Below are 21,448 nucleotides of genomic sequence, written 5' to 3' on the forward strand. Positions count from 1 at the left end.
GGTGCACTGGGTTATCCCCAGGTCTGAAGGTGTTACTGCATTATTGCTCAGAGTCAGTAGAATAAAGGAATTAGCCAGATAAAATTAGCCAGAATAAACCCAGATTTTGTTTGCTAAAGCAGAAGTCTGCAGAATAATCTCTACATTTCAGGAGGAGGGGAAGGAGCAGAAAAAACTGCCCTGTGCAGAGAAGTAGAAGCAGTAAAATGAACAACTCAGGAGACCTTAACAACAGGAGCAGCAAAGGTGCAGGAACCACATTTGCAGTTACATAACAGTTACCAGCTGGAACCTATTCCTAGTTTAGCTGCAAAATTCCTTTATTTGCATCAACATCATCACCTTTTCCATCCCCAAACCCATCATTCCCAATGTTAAGCTCTCCAAATACCATCTCTCACAAGAAACCATCAATCACAAGGATAGTCATTAAAGGCTTTCTGCAAATAATATAGTTTAATTATAACTACAGTAAAGATTTTCTATATACATTATGTTCACTGCGTACGATATTATAGATTTGCCATGCATGTTTTATTGCACATATAAATATTGTACAAAGGTTCATGAAGATTCTCTTTTTAGCCATACAGGTTAAGACTGCATAAAAAAAGCTGTATTACAAAATATTTAGAGCTATTTATTTACAGCCAACTTCAAGCAAATACTGAAAGACACTATCAGAAGAAAACCAAATTTTAATTATGAAAAAACAAGATTTGTCAAAATAATAATTACAAAGCTTCATGTTGACATATATACATTGTAAAAAAATACTCAGGAAACCTGCATTTTATTCCTCAAGCTGCAGAAATCAATATTCCTATTTTTATACTCCATCCTCGAATGCTTTTAAAATGTGATAAACTCTGACTTGAAAACTTAATTTTCTTTACATTGCTTTAGCTTTTGACAAAACAGATATTTGTGCAGCTCTGTAAAATATTAAAATACATTTTCATTTAGTGTTAAAGTGCACAGTACATTTTAAAGGAAACAAATAAGTTAGCTGCCAATCAAAATTACAATTTAAGTCAATGTTCCCTCTATAAAATTAACGCTTTTGCTTTGGTTGAAGTAACTGGATATGCCATGCATACTGGATGTCTCATTGTCTGCGAGCCCCCTTTCCTCCTCCTAACACATTGCTGTCACCACACACCAGCATGGCAGCAATTTGTGGTATCAAAGCACGTGGTCTGCATTCAAACACCATGTGAGCCATTAAAAATCTGCCATTGGAACAGTGGTGGGTTTGAATGCAGTGTTTGTGAACGGGCATGAAACTGCCTGGATATGTGGTAGTGACAAGTGTGTATCATTCTTCACAAAAGTCTTCATGTGATAGTTCTCTCCACATGCTCTTGCTTAAATGTTTAATCCCTCCCACCACATTGCCTCTTTTTTTGCCACTCTGCCTTTCCAACTACCTGCTTGTGTGCCCCCCACCAGCTCGCCTTTTACCACGTGCAGCTTCCCCATCCTGCTTGCCCAAGTCCCATCACTGGCCTCTCGTATGAAAGAAAAATGGATGTTCCAGATACTGTGAGAATCGCTGTGCTGGATCTTTTTGATCTAAAATGCGTGATGTCTTAGTAATAAATTATGCTTTTAAAAATCTCTTCAAAAAACATAAAGTGGTGAAAAGGAGAAGAATCTTCCTTATTTCCTATTGCTGATGTGGGATTAGAGGTCTGATCCTGCAAACATGCACTACAGAACATTGTGCTTAATTCTGCAGAGACTCTTAAGGAGAAGCACTGTACCCAGCAGCGGGTTAGATCTGGGAGATCTCATCTTTGAGACTGCCTTTGGCAATTTTAGTCATTTTATCTCCTCTTGAAGGAATCACTGAAGAAAACAAATTAACTTTTTGGCTACCTGGTAAATCTTGTTAATGGTCTCGTGCTATTTTTTTGTATTCGTTCTGTAGTGCTGTAGTGTTTAAAAGAAATCGAGTTACAGTGCAAAATTATATTTCAAGACACATGATCCTAATGCACATCATTCATTTTGTTGTGGCAAAAGTTAAATGTCTTGTGCATAGTAAAATAAGCAATCAAAAATATTTGTTCACATTTATTGTTCAAGTTTACATATTTCCTTTTTTTGTTTGTTTGTTTTTAAACATCTATATACAAATAAAATGGGTGTGCTCTCAGTTTCAGCCGATTTAGTGGAGTGAGGGGAGAAGTGCTACTGGAATGTAGGAAACTCAGTGGAATGCAGAATGGAATTTTTTACCAATGTTCCACAGATTCAAGAAATAAAGAATTCCATTCCAGCTAGCTGTTCTTTTATTAAAAGCACCTATTGTTTGCTTTTTTTAATCTTACGTTAGAAAATACAATTTACGAAGATCTAGAGCTACTGCACACCAAGTAGAATAAAAAATAACTAAGTATTTATATTAAAATAAAGTGTTTAACCACAAAAAAAGCAGTAATAAAATACAGTTTCCTAATTTACATTCTGCATCCAAAGGATGAATAACAACTCACTAATAAATAATATTTATATAAATATTTTATGTCTGGATTTTTTTAAAAGGCAATAGCCTGACGCAACTGCAGAAAAACCTACCATGGTAGCAGTGTGATTTACTCTCCCTTCTCCCTCCCCCCAAATGATTACAGCGATTCTTAGTTTAATAATACGAAGGTATCTTGCTGCAAGACAGCTCTGTGCTCCACACATTTTTAAGTGGCAGAGAGGTGGTTGTTTTAGTAAGTACTGTACAAAGTGACATGTAAAAGCAGTGAAGCGCCAACTTCTTCTAGAAAATGTTTCTGTTTAGTTTCTGCTCTGTAGTTTGACACATACGTACAGTCTGAAACATGGTTTTAAAATCAAAATGTAAGAATACTCTTGGAGTATTGGGGTTTTTTTCAATGCAGTTTGAACAGACGGGCAGTTTTTTGATTCTTTCACGGCACAGTGGAGCTGGTAACAGCAGAGAGAGTAGTTTCATGTGAATAAAGCTTGTTTCACTGTGGTTACATCTAGCAATGCTTGAACTGTTATGCTCACTTTTACCAAGCCCTTTTCTTCTAGGATGTGATGTGGTAGGCAGAGCTTTTCCTAGAAAAAAAAAAAACAACAGAGGAGTAAAGATTAGGATACTCAATACGTACTGCAAACCCTTGCTTTACATGATCACATTTGGAACACAAAGCCCAGCAAGCAGGAACCATTTCCTATTTTTAATTAAAAAGAACTTCCTATGATTTTGACAGAAAGTTTCTGATTTTGCTTTCATTACACCTACGAGTTAGTGAGAGATCTGCTATATTCTGGGCCTCAGAAACCAACCTGTTCTGTGGTCATTACAGTGTGTAAACACATTAACTAAGGCGAGGGCCAGCAAGCACACATAGAACTTTCGCCTACAGCGCAAGATAACATAGCATTCGCCTTGTTACTACATGTGTGTGAGTCTGGGGACAGAAGGCAGGTTCTGTCAAAAAACATTCTACCACTGGGCTCTAGAGAGGTAGGGCTTGGTCTCAAGATATGCACCTTGAAAACTATGCACTAGTATTTACAGAAAAGTGTGTGCAATGTTGTGCGTTCAATGGGCGAAGTGTTTCATTTCAAGTATTACCACTGTATTAGAAATATCCAGGAATCAACTTTAATCACCATAAGGACACAGCAATCACAGCCAGGATGAAACCTACTGGCTGTCCACAGAAGCTGTTATACCAGAGAACAGTCAAGCAGTAAATACTGTATCTCCTACAGGGAACAAGACACTCACCAGTGAATAATTAGAGAAAGCCTTGCTTAGAGAGGCAGCCTTGAGTCATGACTGGTCCCCTCTTTAAAAAGTTGTTTTTCTTAATGTAACTGGGTATTCTTGTTAATGAAATCAATGAAATAATGAAATCAGGCAGCAGGTTTATAATAAATAAATGGAAAAGCTAGACTGCATCACATAAACCATAATCACAACTGTGACACTCATTGCCACAACATGAAAGCCAAAAGCATAAGTGGGATGACAAAATATACAGATAGATAAAACCCCAAACAACAGTGTTAAACACAAACACATGGAAACAGTGTCTGCTCAACTGCATGTCAGACTGCTTTAAGCTTGAAAAGCTTTAAGTTGAAACTTTAGGTTGAAAAACTTGAAAAAATCATCTATGTGATCTAACCTTCTGCTCCTTTCCTACATATCTACACATGACCATCAGCAGATGGGGGATACTGATTTTTTGGAAAGAGACAATTGTTTTGATATTCTCACTATTGAATATCTTAGCTATTCAATAAACTTTTAGCTTTTAAAATTACTGATGCATTTCAGATCCTATTTTAATTAATTGCTTGTCTTCTACTGAATATTATTCTTGCTTCTGCAATGTTAACTAAGGCTCCCTTATTTTATCTTTATACAATTCATGTCCTTTTCCCACACTTCCTCATACTGATTATCTGTTCAATTTAACTATCACTAATCTTTTCAACCTCTCTTCTCATTACACATTTTTTCAGCTCTAGTCCCTTCCCTGACTCCTAGGAACCTTAAAACTAAATATAATACTCGAAATGATTGAACTGGGATGCACAAGTACAATTCATACAGTTTGTACTATGTTATGCACCTATGATTAATAGTTTTTGTCTGCTTCCATTGTTGTCCAGTCCTTGCTCAGGGAAATTTCCCCCAGTGGGCCACAGCTCCATCAAAAAAGTACCAGTATTAAACAGCTGTTGCACTGCTTCTGATATTTATGACTTTCTTTTGTTAATGATTATTTCCTTTATCCATAACCAACATTCAGCTTGCTTAAATTTTTGGTGAAATTCTTCACACCCCACTCCAGCCTCAATGGGAGAAAAAAACTTACCTATTAACTATGAAACCTAAAAACAAGAGAGAGTCAGACTTCATTCAAAATCATGGCATCTGATGCTGGTAACTGTAATTTATCTATATTCTCTTCACATTTTACATTTACTACTTGTTTTAATATTTTATGTTTGAGAGGTTTTTTTATGACCCAAGAAACAACTTCAAACAGATAATCTTCAAGGAACTTGGCTGAGAAGGTCTGCAGGAGATGGACAACACACGTTTCCCCACAGGGAAGATGCTCTAACATTCTGGTGATCTGCTAATGCTGTGTTCCCACTTCAGTTGAGTTTGTGGATTCAGATTCACATTGACCAAACAGTTGTGGCAAATGCCTCCTGCTCCTGTCTGCCATCCCGTCACTCTCTGCTGCAGCTACTTGCCCAGGCAGCTCAAGGAACTACCCCCATCTTGCAGCCATTCCAGGTCATCACTCGCATTTCCATTTCAAACCTGCCCTAAATTGCCTATTAAGTTAAGACACTGAGTTCTGCAGTTCATTCTTGTTTGTTCTTCTGACTGAAATATTGACCTGCAAGCCGTCAGAGATGGTTCTCCCCAACTTTTATTCCTCTGTAAAAAAAGTACCTTTTCAAGAGAAATACATAAATATATTTTAGGATACAAACTCCTAAACTGATACCTGGTTAGCACTGGAGAACCTACAAGAGAAGGTAGAGACAGCGATATGAAATAAAAAGGGGGGGAAAAACACTCCAAATATTTCTACTTCAGATGTGTGATTTCTACTAGACATGTTGCCAATCTAATATCTTGGGACATAGTTCATATAAAAATCTACAATGCTCTAACTTGGGTAATTAAAAAAAAAAAATACTACTTGAGAATGCAAATCAGACACCTGAAGTGAAGTGAAATGTTATTCTTTCTACTCTCTTCTTTTCATTGACCTTGTACAGTCGGGTCTTGTTCCACAGATTTGGTGGCCCTTAGCATGCCAATATTTCATTAGTCTTCCATGCTAGACAAAAGGCATTAAATAATAAAGCCTACTGAATCCAATATCTGAAAACCGAGGGATTAGTATTGCAAGGCTGAAGGGTAGGGACTGAATCCAAAAATCTAGCCCTGAAACAACCTACCTTGCTAGATATTTATGCTTGAAAATATTATACATTTTTCTGTTGAAGCCGGATTTGTTTAAAACACCACAGTTAAGGACGCTTGCCTTATAAAAAAATTCTAAGCTCACCATTTTTGTGTCACCTTCTAGCATTTAGAGAACCTTTCTGTCATGCCCTCTTGCTAGGAATTTTGCAGTTTGTTTATAAGCACATTTTCACTAAAAGCATAAAGGAATGCATGCACTATAAAACCTCCATGCAATAAGATTTTTCTCTTTTAAAAGACAATGCATTATCTAATTCTTTTAAATACAGTAATTTAGTTTGTATAAAGGAACCTCTCTCCCACTTCTGTATTTACAAGATACATACTCCCATTAGGAAAGCTGTTCTAGGAGCTCCATAAAAAAATAAGACTCTGTTCTAGGAGTGAGAAGTTTCCCAGCATGTAACATTTTATACTATACATCATTCTTTGCCAGTGCTTGCAACATATAATTGACAGCCTTCTCTTATGAAGCAGGTGGAACTTGGCTAATATTTTGTAACTCTGCAGCCAAACACGTGGCTATGATGAACTTTCCAAACTTGACAATGAGTCGGGACACCATCTTCTAAATACAACAAACTTCATCTTAAAGTGTCACAAATCAATTCTCTTATCTAAGGAGTCTTTCTGCTGTGCCTTTTGCAACCGGACGTGTCTATCTCGCATTGGCCTTTTTAGCCACCAGCGCGCTTGCAACAAATGTGGGTAGAGACCTTCCCAAATCTTCGTTCGTGAAGCCCAGCCATGATCTAAGCCCTAACCACTATCTTCAAAACTTTGTAAATGGCTTTCATCAATCCTGCCTCACATACTTTTCAAATCAGTTTATGAATCATATATTTACTTCTCAGAATAAGAAAAATCGAATCCTGCCAAGGACAGAATCCAGAGCACACCAGTAATAACTCAGCACAAGAGCAGTTACTTTGGGCCAAGATGCCAGGTGTCTCTGTACTCAGGTTCAGCCATTGTCCCTGCAGCACAGTCCATCTTCCATGCTCTGCCTCACTCTCTAATCCACTAAAACTGCGTTCTGGAAACCACTGACAGCAGAGCTGTGAAACTGCAAGCCATAAAGATTTCAAAACTTTTCTTAAATCTTGGCATTTTGAAGCAATATGCCTGACCAAGCAAGAGGAGAACTCGCCCAAGATTCAGCTGTACCCACTTCTCTCAACCCTTTTACAATAGATTCAGATCCATAACACTTCAATATAGAAGTATGTCTTGCCTCTCTAAAAACATCCCTCTTGAAACCATTACTGAACAAACCCCAGAAAAACAGACAGGAGAACTGGCTACTAATTCTCAAGACCAGCCTAAAAGTCTTTTAGAACAATTGTGGTGGAAAGGGTTGCCACTCCACTCATACCAGCACAGATATCTCCCTTCTCTATCTACTATATTTTTATAGTATCTATCTAATATATTTTTAATTTTTTTTTCTCCCTAAGAAAACAAAGGAACTTATATACTTGTTGCAAGCAAACTACTTTCTACAGACACATAGCCATTTTGAATGGCTGAGTTTTCAAACTCAGCACAAAGCAAAAGAACAAACCCCTCCTGATGGCAAAAATATTAAAAAGTGCACAAAAAGGAGGCAGCAGCCAGGAGGTTGAATCACAAGGCAACACAAAGAGACAGTACAACAGGTGTATCCACTAACATACACGCGTGCATGTGCTTGCCAGAGCAAGTTTCTAATCCTGGAACAAAATGTATGAATTAGACAGTGCAGAAAAAAGCCAGGAATACACAAGGACACTAATCCCACAAGGATAAGTGACACAATCCACAGATACATCTATTTTTGTTGACACCACATGACTTCAAAGTCATGACAACTGTTAGAATTAGTTTATGGTAGGGCAAGCACCTCGGCAATTCAGATACAGTAAGTAATTATCAAAAAAGACATTGCTGCCATAATATCAGATGGACAAGTAGTAAAATGACCACATGATAATAACAGCAGGGCCCAACTGTATTTGTTAGTAAAAATAAAGAGAAATGGCATTCTACAATTTGGCAACATCTTTCTTCCCTGTATTTGTAGAATATGTGATTTCAGATCTACAGGGGAAAAATAAAATACTCATAAAAAAAGGGCAATAGTGGAATGTGCAATTTCTCCAAGCACAAATTAAAAAAAACTAAGTTCATGTAACGCCCATCATTTAATGTTTGGAGCCAACTATTCTGAAATGGGAAGTCACTAAAAGAAACATCAGGGCATTACATTTAAGCAAACTTGTATCCAACATACAAAACTTCTGACATTTTGTTAGGTCAAGGTCAGTTTTCTTTCTAAACGGTTAAAAAAGCTACAGCAAATATTTACTTTTTCATATAAGGAAATTTGAAATTATGTCTTTTTATATATTTTTCAACTATTACTGTTGATGCCTGTGTGTGTCCAAATGCTCTGAAGGTACCATTTGAAGTACAAAAGAAAACAGCAGAAGATTAAAAAAGCACAGTAATTCAGGCCATAGGCATATTTCATTTTTTTCTTTTAATTTCCAATGGAAAGATTAGTATATTTTCTAAAGTGTACATTTATGGCCAGATTTGACAAAGGAAAAAAAAAAACCAAACCCTCTGACCTTCAATACTATGGCTGCAATTCTGTATTTGGAGGCATAGCTAGTTAGATGTCTAGATATGTGCATTTTCTGATCACTCAATAAATTGCCAATATTTACAGAACTGTAACTGTAGATGGTGGGCTTCAGAGTCTTTATAAATTCTAGCCTTCAACCATAAAGTTTTAAAAGTAGACCCTATATTTTACAAAAATGCCTCACAGTTTTATTCTAACATGCTTAGAAAACAGTGCCCTGAAACCGCAAGGAACAAAAATCTTAACAAAGACAGACACACATGAAACAGTACAAGAAAATGAATACTTAAGGGGAAATACCAATTATGCCATATCCTTATACATTGAATTCTAAGAGACAAAATGATGAAATGAGTGTTTCGTATCATCAAAGTAGAATGGTCCATTACCATAAAGTACTTTTCTACCACTCTTTCTGCATGACGCAGTTTATGTGCTAGAAATGAAGGAAATGGCAAAGGTTCACAAGTCCAGCTGTACTATTTTTATCTCAGCCTTCCTATATGATCCTTCTTTTGGTTTGTTTGGTTTTGGGTTTTGGTTTGTTGGTTTTTTTTTGGGGGGGGGAGTGTAACAGTAGTAAATTTTTTTTTTTTAAAAACTGATACAGCAATACTTTGGAAACTTATTAATGTATATTGAGTAGAAAACTGTACTGCATATTTGCTCAGATCTAATTTAATCCCTACTCACATTAAGCATAACTTTCAGAAAACTTATTAGGAACGTAATGGGATCTATATACAGCTATGAGCTGTAAAAACTTGCTAATATACAAGCAAGAAGCATTTGAAGGACTACTACACTGCATTACAGTACACTTGAAAATATTTATCTTTTTTCTAACTCGAGGAAAAAGAAAGCCAAATCCTCACATCAAAATATCACTTTTAATCCAGTGCAAATACATTTTACCTGCAAGTTTATCCACTACCAGTTGTATTTATTACTTTATCGCAGTATGAATGAGATGACCTCCACAGGATAAAAGAGCAATCAATATGATGCATACAGTGCGGATTGGAAACCAATTTATTAAGAAATCATGGCTTGAAAATCTCTGATGATCATTGCAATGGAAAAAAACTGAATGGAAAAAGAAACAGAGCAGCAAATATAATTAACGTTATTAATGAATATGGGGGTGAACTACAGTGCACAGCTTTTTTAAACTCCAGGTGATCAACTTAATCATGTGACTGGCTGTGAGCAGTAAGTACCAATTGTATATAACTGAATGTCACCACAGTGGATTCTCTCAAAGGTGAAGAACCACCAATCAGTCGAACTGTTTACTTCCCAAGTACTGAAGCCACAGGAACAGCAGCACAGAAACAGGACTCTGAATTTAACAAAGAACCCATTAGAGTAGATTAATGAGCTACATTTACGTTTTAGTTTCCACTTCCCCACTTCGTGGAAGAATTACTGGCTTCAGGGATGAGCGCACAGATTTTCATGTTTTCATTATATTTCAAATATATTTTGAGAAACTTTACTATATTCACATTTAGAAAATGTAAGGGTGTATTTCGCTATTTCTTTCCCTGTAAGATTTATATATATTTGGAAGTGTAATCAGTAACAACCCGAAAATATACAAAACTGGATAAGGTACATGTATGGTAGCACAGCTGTGCTTGCCATGAAGCAAGTATGTTCATTGTTTGTTTGTCAGAGTCTCGCTCAAGACAGCTTCACCATCTCTAACTACAAGAAAGTGCTTGTAATATTACACTTTAATTACTGTATACTCTCATAGCTGAGAACACACAGAAAATGTACTCTAAGTAACTTAACAACAGCTCTGTTTGCATGGTAAGCATATGCAAAGTTAAAACTTTGGATAAGTGTTGGAGTTATGTGCCACTATGACTGGGATACATTTCATTTGGTCTACACTGGCACAACAGTAGTTCAGTTTCTAACCCAGTGTCTATAAAACATTAAAAAAGAATGAAGACATGAACTTCCATTTCTGCACACTGAAAATGCAAAACACACTAATCTACTCCTTCTCTTACCTGACACCCAAAAGTTATTGGTTACGGTGGATAATCAGACGTGATATCAGACAATGAGACAGATGTGTACTACAGGATGGTAGCAAAAACTTTCTCTACATGATTTTCCAACTTCAAAAAATGTATTCATGCATGCAGTTCAGCACTACATAAGAAGGGCACAACACACAGCATCAACAGGAGACCTGTTTACCACTTATGGGAGTAGTAGTGAAATCTTAGCCCTACAGACGACATCACTTTTGTCTCAATTATACACTGGATTATAAACAGAGAATTAAATAGATTCTGAACTGATTCAAGCTTTATGTCACTTTCTCAGTTTCAGCAGAAAAGCAACATTGTTAAAACAAGAAAATCAATATCAAGACAAAGATCTGCTAAAAGTAGAAACTTAAATGTCAAGCTCTGACTCTGAGTAAACAAGTGTCTGGTATCGGTATCACTGAAACCAGGCACACAGTTAAAAGACAGGTCTGTGCAAGATGAGGACACAAGTCTATAGCTGCACACCCAAATAACTAGTAACAATTCTCAAGTATCAAGAGCTTAGAAGGGCTCACTGAACTTGTCTGGTCACAGACGACAGACACCCTTTACAAAAGATTTGTTATACATATGCAGTGGAAGTTGCTAGACACTAAATCCTTTGATATATTTGATTTATCCATTGTCTGAAATTAATTTTTTCATCCTAAAATACTTATCTAATTATACATTTCAAACTATATATGCATACATATGTGTGTATAAATATGTGTATATATATCTGAGCCACAGAAACTAGGGATAGAACTGCACTTATAAGTTTTTTACAAAATTTTACAAGTATCTGTGGAATGGGGATATTTACAGTGCAGCATTAAATCATAACCACATGGCCAAAATAATCAGTAACATATAAGTTCCTATGCTAGTTATCCACTAAAAGTTTATAGGTAATGTTATTATACACTAGACAGTGAGAGGTGAATGCATGTATTGCCAAGACACAAAACTGAGGTCCTTTGGTTAGGATAGCCTGAGACTGAGTTACAAATTTAGTCAACAGCATCTAGGCCAATACTGTCATGTCATTATAGATTTTTCAATCAATTTTCATTTGTATATTTCATGTCGATAAGGAGCAAAACAAAAAAAAAATCGTCTTATTTGAAGTTTTACAGTAGATGAACAGAACATAGAACTAGAAGGGAAATGGAGGTCATTAGTCTGGCAGTCCAATCACAGGCAGAATTCAAACATACCAAAACACCTCCTGGCTAATGTATGTCTAACCTTTTCTTTAAAACCTTCTAGGTAGAAAAGCTGGAGTCTGCCCAGATGATCTGTTTTCCGAGCTACACTGTCTTTGCTATAAACACAAACAAACAAACAGTGCCTGCATTTTCACAGGTGATGAAACAAAGAAGATAGTGACGTGACTTTCTTGATGCCACACACAAGAATGGCAGATACAGGAATCTAACAGTTTATTCTCAGTCTGTCTTACTGTGTCACTCTGTACCACATGATCATCCTGAAACATTCTCAAGTCCCTGCATTCTATGGCTTGCTCATACCCACTGCTAACTTACAGTCATCTCAGGGGTGTAATGTAGCAAGTGTTTGAAAGCAGTTCAACACTGCTTTTTGCGGCAGAAGAAAAAGATTATTCTATGGAATCTGGAGAAAACCAAAATATAAGTAGGAAAACGTAACTATGCCAGTATGGAATTTAATCAGAACAGGAGAGAGAACAACAATCTTTAAAGTTACCATATTCTTGTTAATCTAAAGAATTAAAAAATAACAGTAATTTGAAAGGTAGTTCTCTAAATGCTTGTAGCAAAACATATGCAGAGATAAATGGCACCAACTCAGAAAATACTATTATCTGTTGAAGTGCCACCTCAGTCGCTTCCCTATCTGCAGCATTTTTGGATTTTCACAAAAAGTAAGAGGCTTAGTTCTGTTTAGCTTGTGATACACATCTAGCCTACACCCAAAAGTGGAATAAGAGTAGCTTCACTGCTTTAACCCATTTAGTGTGTACTCTAGGCAACGTGGAAGAAAAACTATAAATACAGAGGTACATAAGTTCTTAAACTAGAGCTACAGGGGATAGAAGATATGGGACTTGCCTTCAAGATGCTACTCCTTCTCTCTCCTATTTCAAGAGATTAATAAAGATATTACAAGGAAGGGAAGCAAGGGAAAGGGAGAAGTTTGTAAGGCAAAGGAAGGAAATTAAGTACCTGTAATTTGTCAGAGACAAAGCAGAAAGTTTTTGTGCACATGCGAACAGGTTATGCTGTTAGCAAATTCCAGTGATAAGTTATATACATCAAGACTATAAAAAGTATATGGAAAAGACAAAAGCCTATTAGATCCCAGGAGCGAAAAGTAGAAGTTGATTGCGGGGGTTTCTCCCCAAGGGCGAGCAGAGTGTCAACAGTCTTTCGAATGTGACGAATATCCGACTGCAGGATGTCATACGGAGAGCAGAGGTCAGCCTATCCCGAAGGGCAGCCATTAGAACAGAAAAAGAGTGCAAAAAATTAAAAATACAAAAATAGAAAGATATTGATAAATAAATTATCACAATATTCTAGCATAAACATGTAGGAATAGCTTCTTCTGAGTATTGCCTTACTCACTAGACATTCCAGCTTTCTTTTATTTCCTCTAAATACTGAAGCTATCATATAACATCAGAATGTTAAACTAGAAGAGTTCAGGTCTTCGAATCCTTCCAAAATTATGCCCAAATTCACAAGAGTGAGGAGATGCATGTGATCCACTCATTCCACTGAGATCTGCACACCTTTGGCCATCTGGGCCTCGTTCAAATGCTTAAATGGAACCAGCTGTAAAATCCACCTTATATAATAGCAAACAGTGGGTTAGAAAGCTGTTAAAAGCACAAGCAGCAGCAATACGAAGCATCAAGAAAAAGTACTTACAGGAACCATTAAATGTATGCAAAATTCTCTAACGTGATAATCTAAAACTTGGTATTCAAATATCAACTTAAATCATACCCTGGGATAGAAACTGAAAAAGTCAATGTAGCACTAACTATACTTAACTTTAATAGTTTCTAGACCGCAGAATTGGATGCTAAATTCCTTAGGTAGCATTTATAAATTATTAGCAGGTTAGACTCCCATAACATCTTAGGAAAGTATCAATGACTTGATGTGGCAATTTACTCTAGACTAGCTATATAAAATGAAGTGTAATATGTAAAAATAATACCAATATGCTCACACAACATTTAACATTAAAATCAAAGCAAGCAACACTAGTACTTTCGAAATGCAATCTAAGATACACCATTTTACATTGCAAATAAGGCCTTACTAAGATAATGAATACTTAACTGAACAAAATTACATGCAATAAGAGTTCCCCTGTTTGAGAGGAACATTATGTTTCTGCAGTAGCTTTTCATTCTCACATCCTTAATGAACTGACAGTATACCAAATAAACCAAGACATGGAAGTTCAATGTCTGTTTCCTGTTAGCACAAAGTTTCAAGGTCCAGTTTGAGAGAAAATTAACTTTAAAATATTCAAAAGGTCCTTCTATTCTGAAAAGTGCCTAGTAAAACTGGAAGTCAGAACTGTCATTCATACACAAAGAAAAAAGTGACACTTTTTATTTTTATTTTTATTTTTTTTTTGCTTATCATGACTGGTTCTAGCTTAACCAGGAGTCAAAAGCTGCAAAATTTTGTTACTTAGGCCAGCAGACACAGAGGGGGGAACCAAACTGCCTAGCAACAACATTATTTTTGCAGTCATTTTTAAGAATTTTTTTTAACTCAAAACTCTACTATGATAATACACTTCAATGCAACTCTATTTGGCATTTTTTAGAGTATGAAAACTCACAAACAGCACAAAACATGCTGATCTTGCTTAAAAATGGGATAGGATTAGTACTGTATTTGAGAACACCTACATACACAAGCTGCTTACCAGAGAAACTAGTTTTAGGGCAAACCACTCGGGACTATCAACTATGTAATATATTGCATTTTTACCAAAGACACCAGTAAACCCAGCAAATGCTGAATTAATTTTATAAGAGCATGCAAGACTCAGTTCCTACTTGTTGCAAATCCATCCCAAAAATAAATATCTATCATACACTTAACTTAAATTTATATTAAAAAAAATTTGCCAGAACTTTAAAACAAGGAATTTTTTTTAATCTTTCTCCCAAAATCCCCAAAACAATGCCAACAATCCCTAATGTAGTCGAATGGAGAAGGAAGCAATTTCAGAGTTAGAGAATGAGAGCTGATAATAGCTTGAATTTTTACAGAGATTGATGAACTTGCTAACCAGAGATTAACATCCTAAAAAGCATACTGGAGAAGCCAGAGCGTACATAAACAGCCAAGACATGCAGAAGAAACTTCCTACAGAAACTGCCATGCTGTGTTTCAGTGAAATTCAATGAAACCCAGGAAAGCCCTAGAAATGTCTGATTACTTTTGTGTGTTCTGTGACAATGGATAACTTGGTTTTACATTCACCCTTTATGTAAAATGTTTATATTTCATGTATTTTAAACTTCTGTAATGTAGCTGTAGATAATAAAACAAATAGGTTTTCAGTAATGGTGAATGTATTTCCACTGCAGTTACCAGAATTTTACTGATGTTGTGAAAAAAAAATACAAAACTAAAACAAGACATCTTGAAATAGTGAAAAAGTACATGATCCCCAGCCAAAGTCTCAAAGACAACCACCCACCCACCCATCTATTGCAAGCACTGCCCTCTTATTTATGGGACTGAAATTATTGCTGGTAAGAACTAAAAAGATACATATACTTAATCATTACATTTATGGACTGACTTTTCATGTCTATGAAGCTATATGATTAAATCATACAGCTGTCAAAATCATGCACACAGAATAAACACAGTAAGACAGAAGTGGAACAACAAAATCATAACCAGCTGCTTTTGTGCACAAACCACCCTCATTCGACATGCCCCAGCAGTGACTGTGAAAACAGACAGCATTTCAGAACCAACCTCCTCAAATTTTGACCCTGGTAAAAAAAATCAAGAGTAAGTTTGCAGAAGTGCATTAAGGAATAAAATCTGTAGTGCATATGCACTATATTCAAAACTCAAATGAAAGGAACCTCAGAATTACGCTTTCAGGACTCTAACTGACAGAGTACTGAACTACTTAACTCCACACTGTAGGCCAAACAATGTACATTCTCGAGTCCAGAAGGAAAGAGTGGAAAAAGGAGTCATACCTCATAAAACTTACTGCAACTTCATGGATGTCTCATGATGAAACAATGAAGAAGTAACTGATTACGTGAAGTGACCAGAAAACAAGCATAAGTGGCCATGATAATATACCTTTCGTTAAACTGAGAAACACGATTACCAATTGATCAACTAACAGGTAGACAGAAGATAAAACACTTCACACTGAACTGCTTGGTTGCTTTCTTTACTTTGTTCTGCTACTTTTAGAATACAAAAGCCTCCTGGTTTTTTTATTTTATTGTTTTACTTAATTTTCAATTCTTACACTAACACAAATCACATGGATTTTTAGAATAATTCTGCCAGACATTGCAACATAGTAGACCTGGTTTTCAGAGGAGGAGGTTGAAACGCTGTAATAGGTCCATTTGCAGGACTTGAAAGTCACAGGAAGGGGCACAGCTAAATCTTTTGTAATCTTCATATGACTTGAGATCCAAAAAGCCATTTCTTACCATCACACTCTTTTCTGTTCAGTATGTTTACACCATATAACTGACTGAAAATTTGAGAGACATGGTAGAAGTCTCTCATTCCCACCCAAGATATAATTTCTCCCACTAAACCATGTTGCATCCCTACTGATGCGCTGGAATACAGAATTTTGGGTAAACTCTTGTTGGAACATTTGGCTGTAAAAAGTTTCATTTTATCACTACCTTTTATCAACAAAAATTACTGTTCTAGTACTAATCATGATAACTTCAGTCTATCTTTTTTCAAGCTATATGAAGAATAACAAGGTGTGTATGTGGGGAAAGTCCTTCTTTCCTTTTAAAAAAAATTAATGTAATTTCTCTGACCTGAAGAGGCCCCAAAAAGGGCCAAAAGGTCTAAGATACTACATTAGTGTAATCTGCATATCATAAAAATTTGTGTCTTCGTAAAAAGCTAACTTCACAGACATTGAAAATACTTTGTTCATTTTCTTTTTTGAAAAAAATGCTTAGAAGATCCTACTTCTGATATGCCTTATTTGTTCATAACTGAGAACTAGAAGAAATGTGACCCAAAACTTGTAACTTTTGCTTTTCAAATAACATATTGCATTTACAGCTTTGTTTTGGTCTAAATCTTGGTTATAATAAAAGTATCATTCAGCCCACCAAAAAACAAATATTTGTTAACACTACTGAAAGTGCATATGAAAAAATACTCTGTAATATAGTTACCAATAACAGCTCAAATTTAATTAAATTATTAATTTGCAGGTTAAAATGGAAAAGTTTACTTCTTTGCTACTAGTATAAATACTGATGTGGCAATGACAAGTTAAAGAAATGTGTATGAATGTTTTTGCAATTGTTTACATATATTGTTACTGGTTCTATGAAAGAACAGTTGAAATCAAAATACTTCCATAACTTCACATACATACTCATGTGATAATGATTCACTCTTCTTATAATTTTTAAAACCTCTGGGATGAGATGCTACCAGGAAGATTAAAACTGCATTGGAAGTGGTACATTTGACACTTTGAAGCCCACACTTACAGGCAAGAGAAATAAATAAAAAAAATAGCTTTATTTTTTAAACCCATAAAGCATGAGAGGGTGTGTGCAATATAGGTGAACACTTCTGGGTAAGCAATATGAGTGGTGTCATTTTTGGGTCCATGTGACATTAACAATGTAGTCCAGTAAATGGCACCATCCAAGTACTGCATGTCACTGAGAAAGTCAGAGTGTTTGTCACTCTATCACTCTTATAGAGGAGATTAGGTAATTGGGTGGGGTTTAGTCAACAAAGCAAAATAAAGTATTCCTTTGTAATTTTCCAAGAGACAAAGATTGTACCTTTTTGTCATATATCTCCTGAGGGACACAGCAGATTTTTTCTCAATCTTCAGGCTTTCAGATACTTAACTGACACCATTCCTTTCTCATCAAACGAAAATGTTGTTTTGTCTCAAAAAATGATCTACAAGGATCTCCGATAAGGTGCTACAGTAAAGGTTAGGGGCAAAACTGGACACAACTTGATTGCCTTTCAATTCTCACACTTTTGATAGGCTGCCAGTGCAGCCAGGGCCTTGCTATTTAGTTTCTTATTATGGGTCAGAACCATACACTGAAAATATTCCTTTTGCATATGATCCAGCACATCCTTTCTGCATGCAATCAGGAGTATCATACGGTCATTAACAGAAAGCAATTTCAACATGTCCCTCATTGTACTGAAATTCTCATCTGACAGGTAATGGCTTTCAGAATCATCTACATACCACATCATTATAAAGAGACACTCACGTTCCTGAATTTTGTATTTGTGGCTCTTTGGTCAAGATGACAATGTCTGATACTCAGTGGGACATATTTAGACACCAACTGCATTTTTCGAAACTTGTATGAAGTTTCCCAGGATCATTCTGGGCAAAGCAATTTTAACCCAAGAACTGAATGCTGAAAAACCACAGAAGTAAGAGACCATGCACATCAGCACAGCATAGTAATTACTTAGCTATTTTCTTGTTTTCATTTTACAAGACTAAAGGGTATTATTCCAAACCTGTAGAGTCCAGGAAATAGTATGTACTCTATTCTTTAAATAACTGAAAAGAAACCAACATGAATCATGAAAATTCTAAATCCTTTAAAAACCTGCGCAACAGAATTTCAAGTTAATTCTCAGGAACTAAACGTGGACACAAGTATCACCAAAAAGCCCAATGTCCATGGGTATTAGGACCCAAAAGTGGAACCTATCACTTTTCCATATAAGATGCTTGTTTTCAAAAAAAAGTAATAATTCACTGAACTCCTTTTACTTGTTTCTCCAGAGAGACTGAGGCAACATACAACTCATCAATCAAAAGCAGCATTAAGCACGCCATCTGTAGTTCTTTAAAAACTTTGACAGCTGACTGTCATACTCACTATTACACAACTTTGCATTTCTAATACATGTCCCTTCAACACACAGCAAAGTTTTAGCATCTACCAGCTAGTTCCAAATCATAATGTATTTTCAAAATCTACAGCAAATATATACATTTGCAAATTACCAATAGCTAACAAAAAAGAACATCCTTAGAGTACTTAAAACCTCTTTTAAATTTACAATTGCAAGCCATTCATTTAGTGTTTAAGTGAATGAGTTTTTCCCTTCAAGAGAACTTAATGCTTATTTAGATTCATAAGGACGGTTAGTTCATAAATCAGACTGGTGAGATGTGGCCTTGTGCTTAAGCTTCTGTGCAACTCTTCAACAAATTCATTTTAATAATTTTTTGAAAATCCTAAAACATTCAACACTAATTTCAATGGAAGCAATAAAAAGGAGGGATAATAAATACACATATGAAAATGTCTATTCAAAAAAAATCAAAAAGGTGTTTCTCCAGAAAGCTTACTTATAGAAATTCAAAATTAAAAAAACTCGTAAAGGCTTAGCTTACCCATCTGTAATATGGCTCTGCAAGGAACTTTGTAAATATTTCTGTTCTATTTCCATTTCTGAAAGATCTCATGACAGCAATGAAAACAGCTCTTGGCCTTTTCTTTCCCAACAGGCTATAGACAGAAATATCTGATTCTAATTCACTGATGACTTATGATGCATCAGAAGACACTGAGCTTTGGGGCAGCTTAACAAACACTCCATGTCTACAAGCCCACAACACTGAGATTTGGATCTTCTCTGAAGTGAAATTTTATCTTTAACATGAAATCATTCTAACATAAAAAATTACATAATTACAGGAACTAAATGAACTATTACAGCTTAAGAGACCCAGCCATTACACTGAACTGACAAATTAAATTTATGATGAACTATTCCTTGGAACTGTAAGATAAAGTCTCCCCCTCAAAATTCCTACAAATAGCAAAAATTATCTGTTACTTTTGCTGTCCTCCAAATCAAGTTCTAAAATACAGAAAAAAACCATAAAAAATTCAAATTGGAATTCTTTCCTAATGTGAAATCTTTTCATTACCATCTGCTCCCCAAGGGGATGGTGGGGGGAGATCACAAAAATATTCTTTCATTTTGGTATTCTTGAAACAGACTAAAAAGAACTGCCTTCATTATAATGTCATATGTAGGCAACAGTGAAAATACATAATGCAATTTTCCTGTGTTCAGATTAAAAAGACCTTGTATAATACTTTTACCTTCTTTTGAGGTCACATTTTTGAAATTAACTTTTACTTAATAGGTTCTTCTAGACCATAAGGGACTCTTTGAAATATTCCCAATGGAACTCTAGCATTTATTAGTTATAAAGATGAGAATAAATTACATGATGAATGCTGCCATTCTTAAATGAAAAGCAGAAAATATCAAACACTGCTTTTCTTCAAATCACTGTAGAAATGTTTCAGTACAAGAGATGAGTGTGCTATTAGTCACTTTTACAATGCATAGACTACTCAATATTGTAAAAAAAGGAAGTACTGTAAAAAAAGGAAAATAAAAAAATTAATTAAGTTCATATTCTAAAAGCACGAGGAAAAATGCAGTAATGTTGTGCAATGAAAATAATTAGCAAGCTTTTGGCTAATTACATGTTATCTACTTATCACAATTCCTTACTTACTTTCCATGGCAAAGATAAGGAGGTATTAGAGACAATACTGAATCACTAATTTAAGACAAAATTTGCAATTTTTAAGTGCTATGACATGAGCCACTGAAATGCACTAAAGTAGTATTAAATCACATTTAGACCAATTTTTTTTAAAAAAGCATCTTTATTGATGAAAACCTGTGGTTCATAAAGTTATCCTTCAGCTTTAAAGTAATTAATGTCTGGATTTTTTAACATCTAGAAATGAGAGACTTAATTAAATTACCTCTGGTATCCCCAGTTTTCTACATGCATCCAAAAAGTTTTCCACATTTCTCCTGCATTTGGCCATGCTAAGTTTAGGCTGTAAAACAAAAAAAATAGTCTATGGCAAAAGAAGTCAAAAACATTCATTTGGTCAATTTACCTATTGCATTATTCTTGTACTGCTGCTCCATTTCCAAATTTCTCCTGATAACAATGCATAAAATTCTGCTCAACACTTCTGCAAATTGAGTAATTTCTGCTCAGCATCAATTCTAAAAGCATCATGCCTACAAATAGAGAGCACATAAATTGTGGATGCCATGTGCTTTTACTTAGCTCTTAAAGTCACCAGCACATTTAGATCTCCAATTGTTCACATCCAGCTTGTGAGGTTCTAAAACATGCCCATTATAAAGATTTGTTACAGACAACATTTATTTTCTGGACAGCAAATAAAGTGCTGAAGGATTTTAATGTACATCATGGAGAACAGACTTTAACTAATTATCAGGCTCACTCCTTTTGAATTTTTTATGTACTCACAAATTTATAGTAACTATACACAATTTTAGTGTCTCTGAAAAATAAATTTCCTATTACGGTAGAATCTCAAATATTTCCATAATTTGTCTTACTCAGGACTATTCACCAAATACTTACAGAAATATCACGTGACTAAAGAAAAACCAAATGCAAACTCCTTGCTATTTTACTTCTTCAATGCAAGATGCG

General features: G+C 35.4%; 1 protein-coding gene across 7 annotated transcripts in view; it reads right to left on the reverse strand.

The window, feature by feature from the left end:
- Positions 1–437: 437 nt before the first annotated feature.
- The window catches only part of LRCH1 (leucine rich repeats and calponin homology domain containing 1), a 118,199-nt gene continuing 97,188 nt past the window's right edge, over positions 438–21,448 (reverse strand). For 4 of the 7 annotated variants that reach the window (XR_004355719.1, XR_004355718.1, XR_004355720.1 and 1 more), the window contains 3 exons: positions 20,736–20,813; positions 12,886–13,143; positions 2,971–3,081 (listed from right to left, as the gene is read on the reverse strand). Coding sequence is in view for 3 of the 7 variants with exons in the window: in XM_032681155.1 (XP_032537046.1) it covers positions 12,937–13,143; positions 20,736–20,813 (285 nt within the window). In the remaining 4 variants the exon portion in view is untranslated. Of the gene's footprint in view, positions 3,082–12,884; positions 13,144–20,735; positions 20,814–21,448 lie in introns of those variants that run through there. The other 3 variants (XM_032681156.1, XM_032681158.1, XM_032681155.1) reach the window with 2 other exon arrangements.

Source organism: Chiroxiphia lanceolata, chromosome 2 (genome assembly GCF_009829145.1).
Source record: "Chiroxiphia lanceolata isolate bChiLan1 chromosome 2, bChiLan1.pri, whole genome shotgun sequence".
In the NCBI taxonomy this organism is placed as follows: domain Eukaryota; kingdom Metazoa; phylum Chordata; class Aves; order Passeriformes; family Pipridae; genus Chiroxiphia; species Chiroxiphia lanceolata.